This window comes from Delphinapterus leucas, chromosome 1 (genome assembly GCF_059928025.1).
Source record: "Delphinapterus leucas isolate spDelLeu-1000000601 "Yukka" chromosome 1, BTC_Dleu_Yukka2, whole genome shotgun sequence".
NCBI classification, from domain to species: domain Eukaryota; kingdom Metazoa; phylum Chordata; class Mammalia; order Artiodactyla; family Monodontidae; genus Delphinapterus; species Delphinapterus leucas.
This window is the reverse complement of record NC_143129.1, coordinates 125,852,464-125,869,567: the sequence shown is the minus strand read 5'-3', so window position 1 is coordinate 125,869,567 and position 17,104 is coordinate 125,852,464. Positions and strand designations below refer to the sequence as shown.

Sequence of the window (17,104 nt, the reverse complement as noted above, 5' to 3'; positions counted from 1 at the left end):
GTTATGAAAAATATTTAAAGAAAGTCCTCTGTTTTGCTAAGCTGGCCTCTAAATTTATGGAATTAAAGAACATTCAGAAATACACGGTAATAAAATTGCCTAGCCACCATGTAATAATATACTATGCCTAAATTCTAGGAGAGAAAGTGCTAATGGCATCCAGCTGAGCTATTACATGCACACACACACACACACACACACACACACACACAGGGGAGTCAGACATGACATTTCTGAAGCAAGGGAGAAAGAGTGATTGAAGCCCTTCTAAGAAATATCAGTACAAAAATATGACGTGTTCTTGATAGCAACCTCATGGGCTTTTGGGGGAAAAATATAGCGAATATAAGAAAGTGAGCAATGTTCACAAACAAGGGAAATCTGATTTAGTGGCTGAGTGTGTACTTGGCAGTCAGGCAGACCTGGGTGAGAATGCCATCTCTGCCACGTAGTTGTACGAACTTGGGAAATAACACTTCTCTAAGCCTTCATTCTCTTATCCATATAACGGGAATAGCAACACTTGACTCAGAGAATCCTTGTGAGAGTAAACCATAAAATGCTTAGCACAGCGCCTGGCACACAGGAAGCCCTAACAAACCTTCCTTACACACTCCCCTCCCACTGCGTACAACGTATGATATTTTCTTGCTTGAATTGGATTTAATAGACAACAACTACTCTACCTGCCTTGCAGAAGTTTGGGGAGGTACACTAGAACTCCTCTGGTTGAACACCCACTACAAAAGATTTGGATTCTCAAAGCTCAGTGTCCTTCTGCAACTCAGCCCACTCCAAGTTCAAGTGCCACCTGGTCCTCTCCACATGGCTCCGGGGGAACGGGAGCTCAGGGAACCAGCGCAAGTGCAAATCGTCTGGCTGCTTCTATTTATTGTGAGTAATAAAGTCCTTTTTCTCTGACCGAGGAGTTTTGTGTCTTCTGATGTAACTGTGGCTGGCTAACTTATTTACTTGATAATAGAGTGAAATCTCATATACCTCCCAGCACTTGATGCCTGTTATTAAAAATCGGAGGTGGGGGTACTGTGACCATATGAGGAATAAAATGAATCACCCTCCCCCTGCCAACTGCCACACACACATACGTGTATTCAAATCAGGGTGTTTTTTAAAATTCATCCACTAAATATAGGGAAACCTGATTTCAAGGACACGGGCTGTTTGACCAGATATGTATGAGTCATGGTCTGTTGAGTCACTCCAATGCGCACTCTTGCAGCTGGAATACTCATCACCAAGAGCCAGGTCGTTTGTTGATGGCAATGAATACTTCCTGAATTTTAAAAAATAAGGAGTTCAAGTAAATCCTCATGAAATGTGCCTGGGCTCTTCATGTCTCCAGTGGGTCAGTTAGGTATATCCACCTACCTGGTCAGCTAACTGGGAGGCAGGCTAAGAAATAAGACTGGTCTGAAAATCCCTACCAGTATTTTTCATTATCTGAAGTCCTTTTTTAAAAAATTCTAAGCACCACTGTATTCAAAAAAGAATGATAACTTTCATATCTGCTGTCAGCTCCAAAGCTCCCCTTAATGCCTCCACCTCCTGCCATCATATTCACTAGTTGAAAAGAAAATAAAGGTGGTAGAAGGAGGAAACAAGGATAGGAAGATGAAAGATGGAAACAGCACTGTCTTTTGCAGAGGATTTCTGAAGGTCTTTCCTAGGTAATGATGTGCCCTTACCTGCACCTGTGTCAATCTCCACCTTCCTTGAGTGCTTCTCTCCTCTGTCTGCACTGCTAACACCAGACTCAGAGTCATAGTGGCAGTGGCAGCCAGGACCCACATCTTCAGCTACTACCTGTCCAACTGATTGGAGACCATATAAAATATCAAAAGGTGTTTAAAACAGGTCATGGGAACATTGTAAGTGGAACAGCAGCAAGTGGGATTAATTTAAAAGCATTCACATTAAAATATGACTCTTTTTAACATTTATTAAGATTAAACAGAGTTCAAGCTATTATTTCAAAAAGAAAACACAATAGAAGATCATGAAGTAAAGAAATCCATGTAAAGAAATACTTGCATTAAAAAAAAACAAGGCAACAGCCAGAAGCAGTGATGGATTTGCCAAATACACATGCAATGAGATGGCTGGAAAGGAGTTTAGTTGCCTTTTGCTTTTTAGAAACATGTTATGGCTTTTATAATCCCAATCATCACTGTTCTATTAGCTTTCTAAAACTACCAGAACTGACTATAATATAAGCATTTCATCCATTAGTAGATTTTAGTGATTTGACCCCAATACTCACTCCATGTGACCAGAGCAAAAAAGCTATTGCATGATTCTTATAAATTTGACAGTAAAAGCTGTTGTAGAGATTCCTGTTATCTCTGAACTTTAGGAACACAAAGACCTAAGAAGTTCAAGTCCCATACTAACTGTGTCAGCTTGGGTGAGTTCTTTGGCCTAAGCCTAAGCCTCAGTTTACCCATCTGTCAAAAAGAGATATCTACTCAGTTGTTATATTGGGAGGATTAAATGAAATAATACCTGTAGAACATGCTTATATTTCACTTATTAGCAAGTGCCTGAGCACCTAATAAATAATAATAGATGATAAAATGATGAGCATGTCTATTATAAGTATTATCGCCCAACCTGATAATTCTCGACAACACTTTAATATCCATTAACTTTGACTTTAGTGTCTGACACATCCCTGTCTATATCCCTTGCCTATCATCTGATGACCTGTGTCTCTAAATCCCTGACATCTTTCATTATGCCACCTCCTGGTTAACAAAAGTTCACTCAAATAACACTAGACCTAGATTTGCCCTCCTAGATAAGAGCACAGTTTCTCCAAAATACCCTTTCCCCCCTCCCTCCCTCCCTCGCTATCTCTCCCTTTCCTTCTCTACCTACCTTCTCTCTTCCTTTCTTGCTTTCTTTCCTCTCAGATATTCTGAGCAATTTGGTCCAAAGACTACTTCAAGAAAAAACACAACTAGAATGTGGTCCCTTGCTCAGTTTAAGGTGGATTGCTAAGGAGCAGTTAGTTACTTACTGATCCCGCTGTGTTTGGAAACAAATAGTGAAATATCTGCCTCATGTGGCTTTTGGAGAAAAAATGGAATGACTTAACTATAGTAATCTTAAGAGAACAAACATGGAAATGAAAAGAGGTGCATCACATAGTTCCAATGTATTCTCTTTAAAAAAATTTTTGAACGTCAGTTTTCCTCATTCATCCAATACACCAAATAAAAAATGTCTTTTACAGTAATTTAAAGATGACATCAACTCATGAAACTTAGGTTATAGTTGGATTTTTTTAAAACCAAGTTAACCTTTAGTTTAGTAACTTTATAACACAGTACCTATAAGTTAAATATCATCTTACCCACAGCACTGTATAACTAGAGAGTTTAAATAGTGTTTTAGGTCTTTGTGTATAAATCTGCTTTGCTGACTAAGCAATAGAAATCCCAAGGATGGTAGGCAGGAGAGTGGGAGGAAGCCTGATTTGGCATCAATTACTGAAGCTTTGTTTCATCAGAGCCAACAGGACATCTAGGTTTCTCCCCCAAGTAGCCCACAGGCTAAAAAGAAATATGGTTTATTTTACAAATATTGAATCATTATGTTGTACACCTGAAATTAATATAATGCTGTATGTCAATTATACATCAATTGAAAATTTTTTCAACATGGTTTACAAAAATAATAATAAACAATTAGCAGCTATTGAACCAAAAGACTATTCTAAGAAGCCAAACAATACTAGCATAATCTGAAAATTACAACTCACTCAGAATTGCCTGAAGCATGTAATCCTTCTGTCTCAGGACTGTAATCACCACTTGCCCATGTCAGCTGGCTTGCCCCTGGAGGGTTAGGCTTTGGAAGTCGATGAGAGCCTGGACAGTTAGGTGTTGCCTGCTTCAGATTCAGCAAGAATGGGACACTGGCCTGAGCATTAAGGATTTATTAGGTGTGAGATAAGAAAAGACCCCACCTGGTCATTTTTTTCTCAGATGTTCTTCTGAAACTGAAACTTAAAAGCAAGACCTTGGCCAGTGTCTGACTTTGACCGTTTTCCACCTACAGTAAAGGAGGACTATGCATGCTGAGACTCCCATGCCAGCAATGTGACACATCACCCTGTTTCCTCTATCTATTTAGCCCTTCATCCCTCAAGGCTCCGCTCCTTCACCTTGCTATAAAGATGACCATTAAAAGCAAAGAGAGTTGTCAGTTCCCACAGCATCTGTAGCAAAATGGAAGAGGCTCAGAGAATTTCACAGAAAAATACTTTTTCCATTCAAATGATATAGGATATTTCAAGATGTTTTTAAAATACCAAAATATTATTGCATTCCAATGTGAGCTTTTTTTATTATGAAAACAAACATATTTTAAAATAATATAGACATTGTACTTCCCCAAAATATGAAAATAGTACATATTCACTACTTAAAGCTTGAAACAATAAAAAGTACAGAGAGGAAAACAAAAATATCCTAGTTTCACCACTCAGAAACAAATACTAGTTAACATTTTGGCAGATTTCTCAGTACCTTTTACTCTTACTTAGATGACATTTTGTATCCCATTTTATTCATTTAGCAATATATTGTGACTATATCCACATATCATTAAATAAGAACTATTCTTCAATAACTGCACAGAATATTCTAATAAGGTTTTACTAAAATTTGGCTAACCAACTGCCTAGTGTTAAATATTCAATTATTTCCATTTTTGTGATTAAAAAGCTACTTAAAATACTACTTATAATTATTTTATTATTTCTGACTATTGCCTTAGGATAAATGTTGGAACTGGAATTGCTGGGTCAAAGAGCATGATAATTTTTAGAAGCTTTTGATATATGTTTCTCTTTGTACTTCAAAAAAGGAGGTATCAATTAACAATTTCACCTATAATGATGAGAGGCCTTACGTCCCTGTACTATTGCTGACAGTTCTCAATTTCCACCAATTCTTTCTAAATTTGATAATTTAGTTATTGAAAAGTGGTGGCAAGGATATGGTTTGCAATATTAGTAGGCAAGCTTTCCAAACTCATTCCCTCTCCTCTGCTTGCTTTGAAACTACACAAATTGTTCCCATCTTAAAACATGCTAAGAAGAATAACTGAGGCAGAAAAACGGATAAGTGACGTGGAAGATAAAATAGTGGAAATAACTACCGCACAGCACAATAAAGAAAAAAGAATGAAAAGAATTGAGGACAATCTCAGAGACCTTTGGGACAACATTAAATGCACCTACATTTGAATTATAGGGGTCCCAGAAGAAGAGGAGAAAAAAAAGGGATTGAAAAAGTATTTGAAGAGATTATAGTTCACAACTTCTCTAATATGGGTAAGGAAATAGTCAATCAATTCCAGGAAGCGCAGAGAGTCCCATACAGGATAAATCCAAGGAGAAACACACTAAGACACATATTAATCAAAGTATCAAAAATTAAATACAAAGAAAAAATATTAAAAGCAGCAAGGGAAAAGCAACAATTAACATACAAGGGAATCCCCATAACCATCTTTCGGCAGAAACTCTGCAAGCCAAAAGGGAGTCGCAGGACATATTTAAAGTGATGAAAGGGAAAAACCGACAACCAAGATTACCCAGCAAGGATCTCATTCAGATTCGATGGAGAAATGAGCACCTTTACAGATAAGCAAAAGGTAAGAGAATTCAGAACCACCAAACCAGCTCTACAACAAATGCGAAAGGAACTTCTCTAGGCAGGAAACACAAGAGAAGGAAAAGACTTACAATGACAAACCCAAAACAATTAAGAAAATGGTAATAGGAAAAAACATATCGATAATTACCTTAAATGTAAATGGATTAAATGCTCTAACCAAAAGACATACACTGGCTGAATGGACACAAAAACAAGGCCCATATATAGGCTGTCTACAGGAGACCCACTTCAGACCTAGGGACACATACAGACTGAAAGTGAGGGGATGGAAAAAGATATTCCATGCAAATGGAAATCAAAAGAAAGCTGAAGTAGCAATTCTCATATCAGACAGAACAGACTTTAAAATAAAGACTATTTCAAGAAACAAAGAAGGACACTAGAGAATGATCAAGGGATCAATCCAAGAAGAAGATATAACAATTGTAAATATTTATGCACCCAACATAGGAGTACCTCAATACATAAGGCAAATGCTAACAGCCATAAAAGGGGAAACTGACAGTAACACAATCATACTACGGGACTTTAACACCCCACTTTCACCAATGGACAGATCATCCAAAATGAAAATAAATAAGGAAACACAAGCTTTAAATGCTACATTAAACAAGATGGCCTTAATTGATATTTATAGGACATTCCATCCAAAAACAACAGGATACCTTTCTTCTCAAATGCTCATGGAACATTCTCCAGGATAGACCATATCTTGGGTCACAAATCAAGCCTTGGTAAATTTAAGAATATTTAAATTGTTTCAAGTATCTTTTCCAACCACAATGCTATGAGACTAGATATCAATTACAGGAAATAATCTGTAAGAAATACAAACACATGGAAGCTAAACAACACACTACTTAGTAACCAACAGATCACTGAATAAATCAAAGAGGAAATAAAAAAATACCTAGAAACAAATGACAATGAAAACACGATGACCCAAAACCTATGGGATGCAGCAAAAGCAGTTCTAAGAAGGAAGTTTATACCAATACAATCCTACCTTAAGAAACAAAAAACATCTCAAATAAACAAACTAATCTTACACCTAGAGCAATTAGAGAAAGAAGAACAAAAAACCCCCAAAGTTAGCAGAAGGGCAGAAATCATAAAGATGAGATCAGAAATAAATGAAAAAGGAATAAAGGAAACAATAGCAAAGATCAATAAAACTAACAGCTGGTTCTTGAGAAGATAAAAAAATTTGATAAACCATTAGCTGGTCTCATCAAGAAAAAAACGGAGAAGATTCAAATCATTAGAATTAGAAATGAACAAGGAGAAGTAACAAGTTACACTGCAGAAATACAACGGATCATGAGAGATTTCTACAAGCAAATATATGCCAATAAAATGGACAACCTGGAAGAAATGGACAAATTCTTAGAAAAGCACAACCTTCCAAGACTGAACCAGGAAGGAATAGAAGATATAAACAGACCAATCACAAGCACTGAAATTGAAACTGTGATTTAAAATCTTCCAACAAACAAAAATCCAGGACCAGATGGCTTCACAGGCAAATTCTATCAAAAATTTAGAGAAGAGCTAACACCTATCCTTCTCAAACTCTTCCAAAATATAGCAGAGGGAGGAACACTCCCAAACTCATTCTACAAGCCCACCATCACCCTGATACCAAAACCAGACAAAGATGTCACAAAAAAAGAAAACTACAGGCCAATATCACTGATGAACATAGATGCAAAAATCCTCAACAAAATACTAGCAAACAGAATCCAACAGCACATTAAAAGGATCATACACCATGATCCAGTGGGGTTTATCCCAGGAATGCAAGGATGCTTCAATATACACAAATCAATCAATGTGATAAACCATATTAACAAATTGAAGGAGAAAAAACATATAATCATCTCAATGGATGCAGGAAAAGCTTTTGACAAAATTCAACACCCATTTATGATAAAAACCCTGCAGAAAGTAGGCATAGAGGGAACTTTCCTCAACATAATAAAGGTCATATATGACAAACCCACAGCCAACATCATTCTCAATGGTGAAAAACTGAAACCATGTCCACTAAGATCAGGAACCAGACAAGGCTGTCCATTCTCACCACTATTATTCAACATAGTTTTGGAAGTTTTAGCCACAGCAATCAGAGAAGAAAAAGAAATAAAAGGAATCCAAATCAGAAAAGAAGAAGTAAAGCTGTCACTGTTTGCAGATGACATGATACTATACATAGAGAATCCTAAAGATGCTACCAGAAAACTACTAGAGCTAATCAATGAATTTGGTAAAGTAGCAGGTTATAAAATTAATGCACAGAACTCTCATGCATTCCTCTACACGAATGATGAAAAATCTGAAAGAGAAATTAAGGAAACAGTCCCATTTACCACTGCAACAAAAAGAATAAAATATCTAGGAATAAACCTACCTAAGGAGACAAAAGACCTGTATGGAGAAAACTATAAGACAATGATGAAAGAAATTAAAGATGATACAAACAGATGCAGAGATATTCCATGGTCTTGGATTGGAAGAATCAACATTGTGAAAATGACTCTACTACCCAAAGCAATCTACAGATTCAATGCAATGCCTATCAAACTACCAATGGCATTCTTCACAGAACTAGAACAAAAACTTTCACAATTTGCATGGAAACACAAAAGACCCTGAATAGCCAAAGCAATCTTGAGAAAGAAAAATGGAGCTGGAGGAATCAGGCTCTCAGACTCCAGACTATACTACAAAGCTACAGTAACCAAGACAGTATGGTACTGGCACAAAAACAGAAATATAGATCACTGGAACAGGATAAAAAGCCCAGAGACACACCCACGCACATATGGTCACCTTATCTTTGATAAAGGAGGCAATAATATACAATGCAGAAAAGACAGCCACTTCAATAAGTGGTGCTGGTTAAACTGGACAGCTACATGTAAAAGAATGAAATTAGAACACCCCCTAACAAACACCATACACAAAAATAAACTCAAAACAGATTAAAGACTTAAATGTAAGGCCAGACACTATAAAACTCTTAGAGGAAAACATAGGCAGAACACTCCATGACATAAATCATAGCAAGATCATTTTTGACCCACCTCTGAGAGAAATGGAAATAAAAACAAAAATAAACAAATGGGACCTAGTGAAACTTAAAAGCTTTTGCACAGCAAAGGAAACCATAAACAAGACAAACAGACAACCCTCAGAATGGGAGAAAATATTTGCAAACGAAGCAACTGACAAAGGATTAATCTCCAAAATATACAAGCAGCTCATGCAGCTCAATATCAAAAAATCAAACAACACAATCCAAGAATGGGCAGAAGACCTAAATAGACATTTTTCCAAAGATATAGAGATTGCCAACAAACACATGAAAGGATGCTCAACATCACTAATCATTAGAGAAATGCAAATCAAAACTACAATGAGGTATCACCTCACACTGGTCAGAATGGCCATCATCAAAAAATGTACAAACAGTAAATGCTGGAGAGAGTGTGGAGAAAGGGAACCCTCTTGCACTGTTGGTGGGAATGTAACTTGATACAGCCAGTATGGAGAACAGTATGGAGGTTCCTCAAAAACTAAAAATTGAACTACCATACAACCAAGCAATCCCACTACTGGGCATATACCCTGAGAAAACTATAATTCAAAAAAATTCATGTATCACAATGTTCATTGGAGCTCTATTTACAATAGCCAGGACATGGAAGCAACCTAAGTGTCCATCGACAGATGAATGGATAAAGAAGATGTGGCACATATATACAATGGAATATTACTCAGCCATAAAAAGAAACCAAATTGATTTGTTTGTAGTGAGGTGGATGGAGCAAGAGGCCGTCATACAGAGTGAAGTAAGTCAGAAAGAGAAAAACCAATACCATATGCTAACACATATATATGGAATCTAAAAAAAAATAAATGGTTCTGAAGAACCTAGGGGCAGGACAGGAATAAAGACACCGACATAGAGAATGGACTTCAGGACATGGAGAGGGGGAAGGGTAAGCTGGCAGGAAGTGAGAGAGTAACGTGAACATATATACACTACCAAAGGTAAAACATATTGCTAGTGGGAAGCAGCTGCATAGCACAGGGAGATCACCTCAGTGCTTTGTGTCCACCTAGAGAGGTGGGAGGGAGACGCAAGAGAGAGGAGATATGGGGATATATGTATATGTATAGCTGATTCAATTTGTTATACAGCAGAAACTAACACACCATTGTAAAGCAATTATATGCCAATAAATATGTTTTTTTAAAAAATGCTAAGTATCTTGAGCAATTCTATATGAGAAGAACGTTTTGCCAAGAACTTTTCATTTGAATTTTAAGAACATAAGAAGGCAATAAAAGCTGAGTAAATATATATGCAGGTTTATTCCAAGTTCCCAGTCACCTTGAAAACTATGCATGTTCTTTGATCATTCTTTGTGTAGCCAATCAATTATCTTCCCAACAACTCACTATGACAAAATTCATGACTTACATCATCTACCTATACAGTAAAGCTGTTCCTGTGTTACCTTTGTCATTGAAACATTGCTTACAAAGATCCAGGATTAATCACAACTCAAGACCACAGCTGTTCGAAGATAACATACTCAGAAAGCTAAATTCTATCCTCCACACAGTAGCAAGAATCTTTTCAAAACTTTCAGCTCATGTCATTTGTATGCACTAATTTTTCCAATGGCTTCCTACCTCAGAATAAACTCCTCCCAATGGCATATAAGTTTTTCCCTCTGGCCTCATTTCCTCCAGTCTCTGCCTTGTCCATTCTGCTCCTGTCACACTGACCTCCTTCCAAATTCTTCACTCAACAACGATGCTCCCAGTTTAGACTCTGTGCATTTGCTGGGCCTTCTGCTTCCTGTGCTCCTTCTTCACATGACAGAGTGGCTCACCCCCGCACCTCATTCTGGTCTTTGCTCAAATGTCCCCTCACTGAGAGAGGACAGCCCTAAAAAATACTACCCCTTCCTCAAACCATCACTCTATGTCCTTACCTTGACTTTCTTTTCTGCTAGCACTTAGCCCAGATGCCCCATTACATGTTTATCTTTCACTTGTTAGGCACATCTCCTCCTCGAATATAAGCTCCCATATAGGGAAGGACTTCGTTATGTTCACACCAGGAACAGTGTGGCATAAAGCAGATACCTAACAAATATTTCAGAAGAAATCTATTGAAACAAACAGCTATATGCTTTCACAATTCATTCAGAAGTTGTATTTAGACTGCAACTCATAACACGTGATTTTCTTGTTCTTTCATCGAGACCATTCTATCCTGCCTATGGGATGATAAAATTGCATTTTACTTTAGTCCTAACAGTTTTTAGGTCTATATTACCTGGCCAAGCACCATGACTTCCGCTGATTCATATGTAAAAGTATAAAATGCCTACTTCTACATACATTTTACTTTATACTATATGATACTTTATTCTTAATATATTATTTATATTCATAATGTATAAATTATATTAATTTCACAAATCCACATGAATTGTTCCATCATTAGAACACCATGTGTCACAATGCATTAAGACAGCTTAAACTAAAAATAACAGAGAAAAATAAACACGAAAATAACACTATGCCCTATAATACTGAATTAACTCTCAAGGGCACTACCTCATTGTAGCTAGCAATTATAATCTTTTACCTTACCCACTTCACTGCATATGACACATCTTTTATATAAATTCACCTGATTTGTTGGTGGACTGGACAAAGCCCAATTAAGTGTGACATATTATAAAATAGAAGGAAGTTATCGTTTTATGTTATCAGCCTGAAAGGTAAGAAGGCATTGACTGTAGTACTTTACAAATTTATCCATTGCTATGATCTTAAGTGAAGACAATTCAGATTAAGTTGTATTAACTTAGACTCAACAAAACATCATTCATTGTACATCATTTTTTCAGCCCATAGACTTATTCTTAACATAATCACAATTTTTATTCTAGGTCTAGTTGAAATTGATTAATTCAGTGCTATACAAAATGAGATAGAATCTTTTACACATTATCTCAGTCCCCATTTCACTGCAATCTAAGGTTCTAATCAGGGAGCTAAATAAAATACACACGTTTCAATCTTCACCAGCCTTCTGATCTAACTCATATAAGCTGTGACCTAAATGATCTTCATTTCAAGCACATAACTTTGATTCTATCCCTCTCTCCCTCAGCCACCTAACTGAAGGCTCAGTTAAGGAGGAGGAACCACCGTAACCTCTTTGCTTGGCATCAATATCAATATAACTCACGATACTTTCAAGACCTGGTTTATTTTATCTGAAATTTTCTTAGGAATATAAAGGCTTTTGAGAATATCTGTCACTTCCTTTAGTCTATTATTCTAAATATTTACAAATTTATTGCATCATTTCCTTGAGTTTATTTTAAAAACATTAGCACCCAGCTGTCATAATCTACTAATCCTTAGGTTTTGATACCATAATCCTTCTACATCGTTCTAAATATTTTACATGGTCTTTGTTTTATTTTGCTTATTAATATCTTATTTTCCACTGTACTTTATTCACTCTGCCTCTGGGCCTCTGTAATCCAGGAATTTTGTTCTTTTGTGGAAGATGGACCATAGAACAAATCTACCAGTTCTTACACAGAAGGCAACATATTTTTAAGAAAAGTTGCAAAGTTATGATACTAAGGCAATACAATGGCATAACATACACAGTAAATAAGAATAAAAGTACAGTTATATATGCTGATATAAAAAGATATTCAGGATACAGTGTTAAGTGAAAAAAGCAAGTTGTAAAACAAAAATGTATCATGTTTCCATCTGTATATAAAAATAAGGTCTGTATATATATAATATATGAATGCACTTATATATGTGTGTATATAGAGAAAATTTTCTGGAATCATGCACACAAAAAAACTTTTCCACAGTTATCTATCTCTCAGGAAAAATAATAAAGGCCAGGGAAGGAAGCCTTTAGCTTTCATCTTATTCTCATCTGTTCTGCATTGTATAAACTTTTCAACCAATCATTTCTAAGAAAAATTTTTTTTTCAAAAACCTTAAAATGTCTATTACCTTTGATCCAAAAAGTAAACTTCTTGGAACCTAGCCTAAGAAAATAATTATTAATTTCAAATTATCGTAGGTAATAAGATACTAGAGTACTACTAGTAGTAGTAAAAATAGGAAAAATAGGGAAATATTTAAATTATGAACAAACCACAGAATGGAATAATACACAGACATTAAACATATTCATGAAGATTACATAATAACATAAAAATACTTATGGTATAAGGTTAAGAATAAAAAGCAAAATATAACATTTTATGGAAATATGAAAACATAACTTGTAAACTCTAACTTTAGAAATAAAAAGACTGACCATATGTTATAGGTGATTTTTGTGTGTGATAAATCTGCAGATAATTTTAAGCCCTCTTTTCTCTATTTTCTAAATGTATTTCATAAGCTGTTAATGAAAAATAAACACTGATAAAGAGGTTTGGTACATATATTAGAGCATAAGAGAGATAAATAATCATAAACGTTGCCATCTAGTGTTGAACTCACCTCAATGAAAAGATAATAACAAAATGTTTTAAAATTATAGATGTCATCAAGTCAAGAACACAAGTTTCCCATAATAGTTGAGAAAAATAATAAACCTATATACTCTTCATTTCACAAATCCAGAGGGGGGAAAAAAAACCCACTCTCGGGCTTCCCTGGTGGCGCAGTCGTTGAGAGTCCGCCTGCCGATGCAGGGAACATGGGTTCGTGCCCCAGTCCGGGAAGATCCCACATGCCGCAGAGCGGCTAGGCCCATGAGCCATGGCCGCTGGGCCTGCACGTCCGGAGCCTGTGCTCCGCAATGGGAGAGTCCACAACAGTGAGAGGCCCGAGTACCACAGAAAAACCTCACTCTCTTCCAAGTGATATGATCCTAGTCGAATACTTCTATTATTCTATCTATCCCCTAATTTCAACCTATATCATGTGCATCTTATTTTACAAAAAGTTGTCTACTTCCATAAATCCAGGTAAACAATCTAGTTTTCTGAAGTGGAAATAAAAGAAATACTAGTAATAACGTCAATGTTGCTACTGAACTTTAACATCTGTACCTTTTTGGTCAGCAGTTTGCCAAATTGTACAAATTTTCTAGATTATACATTACATGTACCAGAATTGAATGATAAAATCCAAGATCAAAAATTTGAATTATTTTATAAAAGGGCTTCAAATGTATGTTAATAAGAATCTTTACTCACATATGGCAAAATCATTTTGAAAATGTTGGGGGTCTTAATGTTATAATTCTAAGGCAGAGGTTGGCAAACTTTTTCTGTAAAGGGCCAAACAGTGAATCCTTAGGGCTTCGTGGGCCATAGGGTCTCTGTTGCAGCTACTTAACTCTGCCCTTGTAGAGCAAAAGCAGCCACTAAGAATATGTAAATAAATAAGCATGACTCTAGTCCAGTAAAACTTTATTTTCTGGCACTGAAATGTGAATTTAATATAATTTTCACATATCACATATTCTTCTTCTTCTGATTTTTTCCAACCTTTTAAAAATGAAAGAAAAGAAAAGAGAAAAAACATTCTTCACTCACAGGCAATACAAAAAGAAAAGGTGGTAGGCCAGATTTGGCTTGTGGGCTGAAGTTTGTCAAACTGCTCATTCTAGAGTTTTTGTTTAACGTATTCCAAGGTTATATCCTTTGCTACTTCCTGCTGTTTGGCATGCTTTATCCTCCTCCATTCCACCTTCAAAATCTTATCTAACCTTTAAAGCCTTCCTCAAATATGTCCTTCACGAAAACTTTCAAGGTGACTTCATCAAATGAGTCTTCTCCTCCTTTGAAGCCCCGTAACATTTGTACCTTCTCTGGTTTTACATGTGACTACTGACCTTGTCCAGTTATTGGCATGCCAAACCTTCCTCTTAACATTTTATGGAAGGAACCCTCTCTTACACATTTCTTATTGACCACAGTGCATAGTAGAAGGTTAATGATAATGACTGAATGGAAAGATAACTATTCAACATCCTCAATTCTTAGCTGTAGGCACCAGTGGTTTAATAACAGCTTTTAAGTTTCTAAAATAAATGTTATAGACATTAAAAGCATTCATAAGTTTTCAAACGCAGATGAATTTTAGTACTATTAAAATGTGACAACAAATTTTACCTTGGAGTCAAAAAGAATTCCCACCATGTTGGCAGGGTAGACAGATGGGAGAGATTAGGGAAAGGCCCGAGATACAAGTTATAGGGCACAGCGTACTATGTGAGAGCCAAATAGCTGCAGGCACAACCGGCCATCCACAGGACACAACTCAATCCTTTAACTGTCCTCCTAAAGTTGAGAAAAGTATCAGACCTTCCATGTGTGTAAGGTACTGGGGCCTGATCATCCTAGGACATGCTTCAAGACTTTCTATGTCAAATGGAACTGTCTAACACACCCAAGAAACCCCTGGATCAGAAAGTTACTCAGTTTCAGAGAACTTAAAGTGCAGTTTGGCGTTTTCTATGAAATTTTTATTTAACTATAAATTCCTATTGCACAGAGAAAATTGGAAACCTTTAGAAACTGGCACCACTCTCCCTGAATTCAAATCCTAGGAATGCTTCTTATTAGCTGTATGATGCTTGACATCTTACTTAACCTCTACAAACCACAGTTTTGTCATCTGTAAAAAGGAGATAATGATAATAGAACCTAACTCATGGGGATATTGGGCTGTTGTGAGGATTAGACGAGTTAATATATGTAAGTGTTTAGCACTGGCACATAGCAAGCACCTATCAATGTTAGCTACATATACATATAAATGCATATTTGGATAAGAACAAATAGCATTGCTGATACTAAATAACTTCTAAAAAGCTACACATACCCTTGCCTTCAGACATGTATTGTGTTTTATTTGATTCTTGAGATAGAACTGTCATAGGAAGGAATTTACAGAAAATAGGAAACAGGCTACTTAAGAATTATCAAGTAATTTTTTAAATGCAATAAAGGAAAACAACAAGCTGAAAATACATGTATGATCATGTGACACAGAGAGAAATAGGAAAAAATTGAATCCCTCCGGCATTATCACAATAGTATTTCCCAAGCTTTGGCAGAGTGCAATGACCAAGATCAGCTTCCATGCATAGAGACAATGGCAGGTCAACTCAATGGCCATACTTACCACCTTTATCCATCCTACGGGGACCTGCCTTTTTGTCCTTCACCTTAGCAGCGCTTCCTTCCCAAAGGTTACTCTTACTCTTTTCCTTGTCTTCCTTGGAAACATGTTCCCTGGACTTCTCAGATAAGCCCTCTGCAATCACTCGGGTTCCTTTCTCTGCTTCTTCTTCAAGAACATTCTCCAAGTTTTCCTCTATTGGCAGAGGCTTGGTCTCCACATCTACTTTTATTATTTCTTGGTCTTCAATTTCGATTTCTAGAGAATTCTCAAGTGGAAGGTGGGTTTTTCCTGGCTCATCATTTTCACTCAACTCCTGGGAAGATGGACTTCGGACACTTTCATTTGGACTGTTTTCAGTGTGGGCTTCCCTGTCCCCCAGTGCAGATTCATCCTCACTGCAACTAGAATATGGGTGACTTTTGGATGAGGTTGATGAAGCAGTTCTTATATCTACAAAAATTAAAAATGACAACATCATTGCTTGTCCATAAAGGGAAATTTAATAATAATAATTGTGGGAATTATGCTAGTAATTAATCATACTAAAATTTTTAATATAGTTTAGCAGATTTGATACCCTTTCCCCATATAGTCCACATAATCGTCATGATAAAGAAAGACCTACGTAATCTGTGAGTCTATACAATTTTCAATACGAAGTCGTATTTAACTGAAAACCAATTGTATTTGTTTATTTGTTGAAAGCCATTTCACTGGAAAACCTTTGTTAGTATCTATTTTGTTATAGAAGAAATTGAATAATCTTTCACTTGTTCAGCAAGAGCACTTATCTCGTTATCATCTTGGATGTATCCACAGTATTCTCTGTGCATAAAGTTTAAATTTTTATCTACTGTAACACCCGCCATACTGGTACACCCTGGTAGCTCGGTATGGTAAGAATATCTATGCATTTGCATAATACCTAGATACTTAATACTTTGAGATAATGCTTGTGTGCGTGTGTCTGTGTGCATATGTGTGTGTGTGTGAGATCTGGTCTTTTTTATGGGTTCCCCAGAAGCAGACACTGAGATGAGGACTCATGTTCCAGTGATGTATTAAAAATATGCTCCAAGAGAAACTCTTCTGGGTGTGGGTAAAGCAGGGCAGGGCAGGGAAGAAGTCAATCAAGAGAGCTATTTCAAGCAACATCTCAGCCTCAGCCTGATCCCATGGGA

The 17,104-nt window shown here is 36.5% G+C and overlaps 1 protein-coding gene across 1 annotated transcript in view; it reads right to left on the bottom strand.

Annotated features, from left to right (window-relative positions):
- Window positions 1-17,104, bottom strand: part of ERICH3 (glutamate rich 3) — a 117,539-nt gene that overhangs the window by 6,104 nt on the left and 94,331 nt on the right. Inside the window, 2 exon segments of the mRNA XM_030759959.2 lie at window positions 1,707-1,832; window positions 15,924-16,373. Of these exon segments, the coding sequence (XP_030615819.2) occupies window positions 1,707-1,832; window positions 15,924-16,373 (576 nt within the window).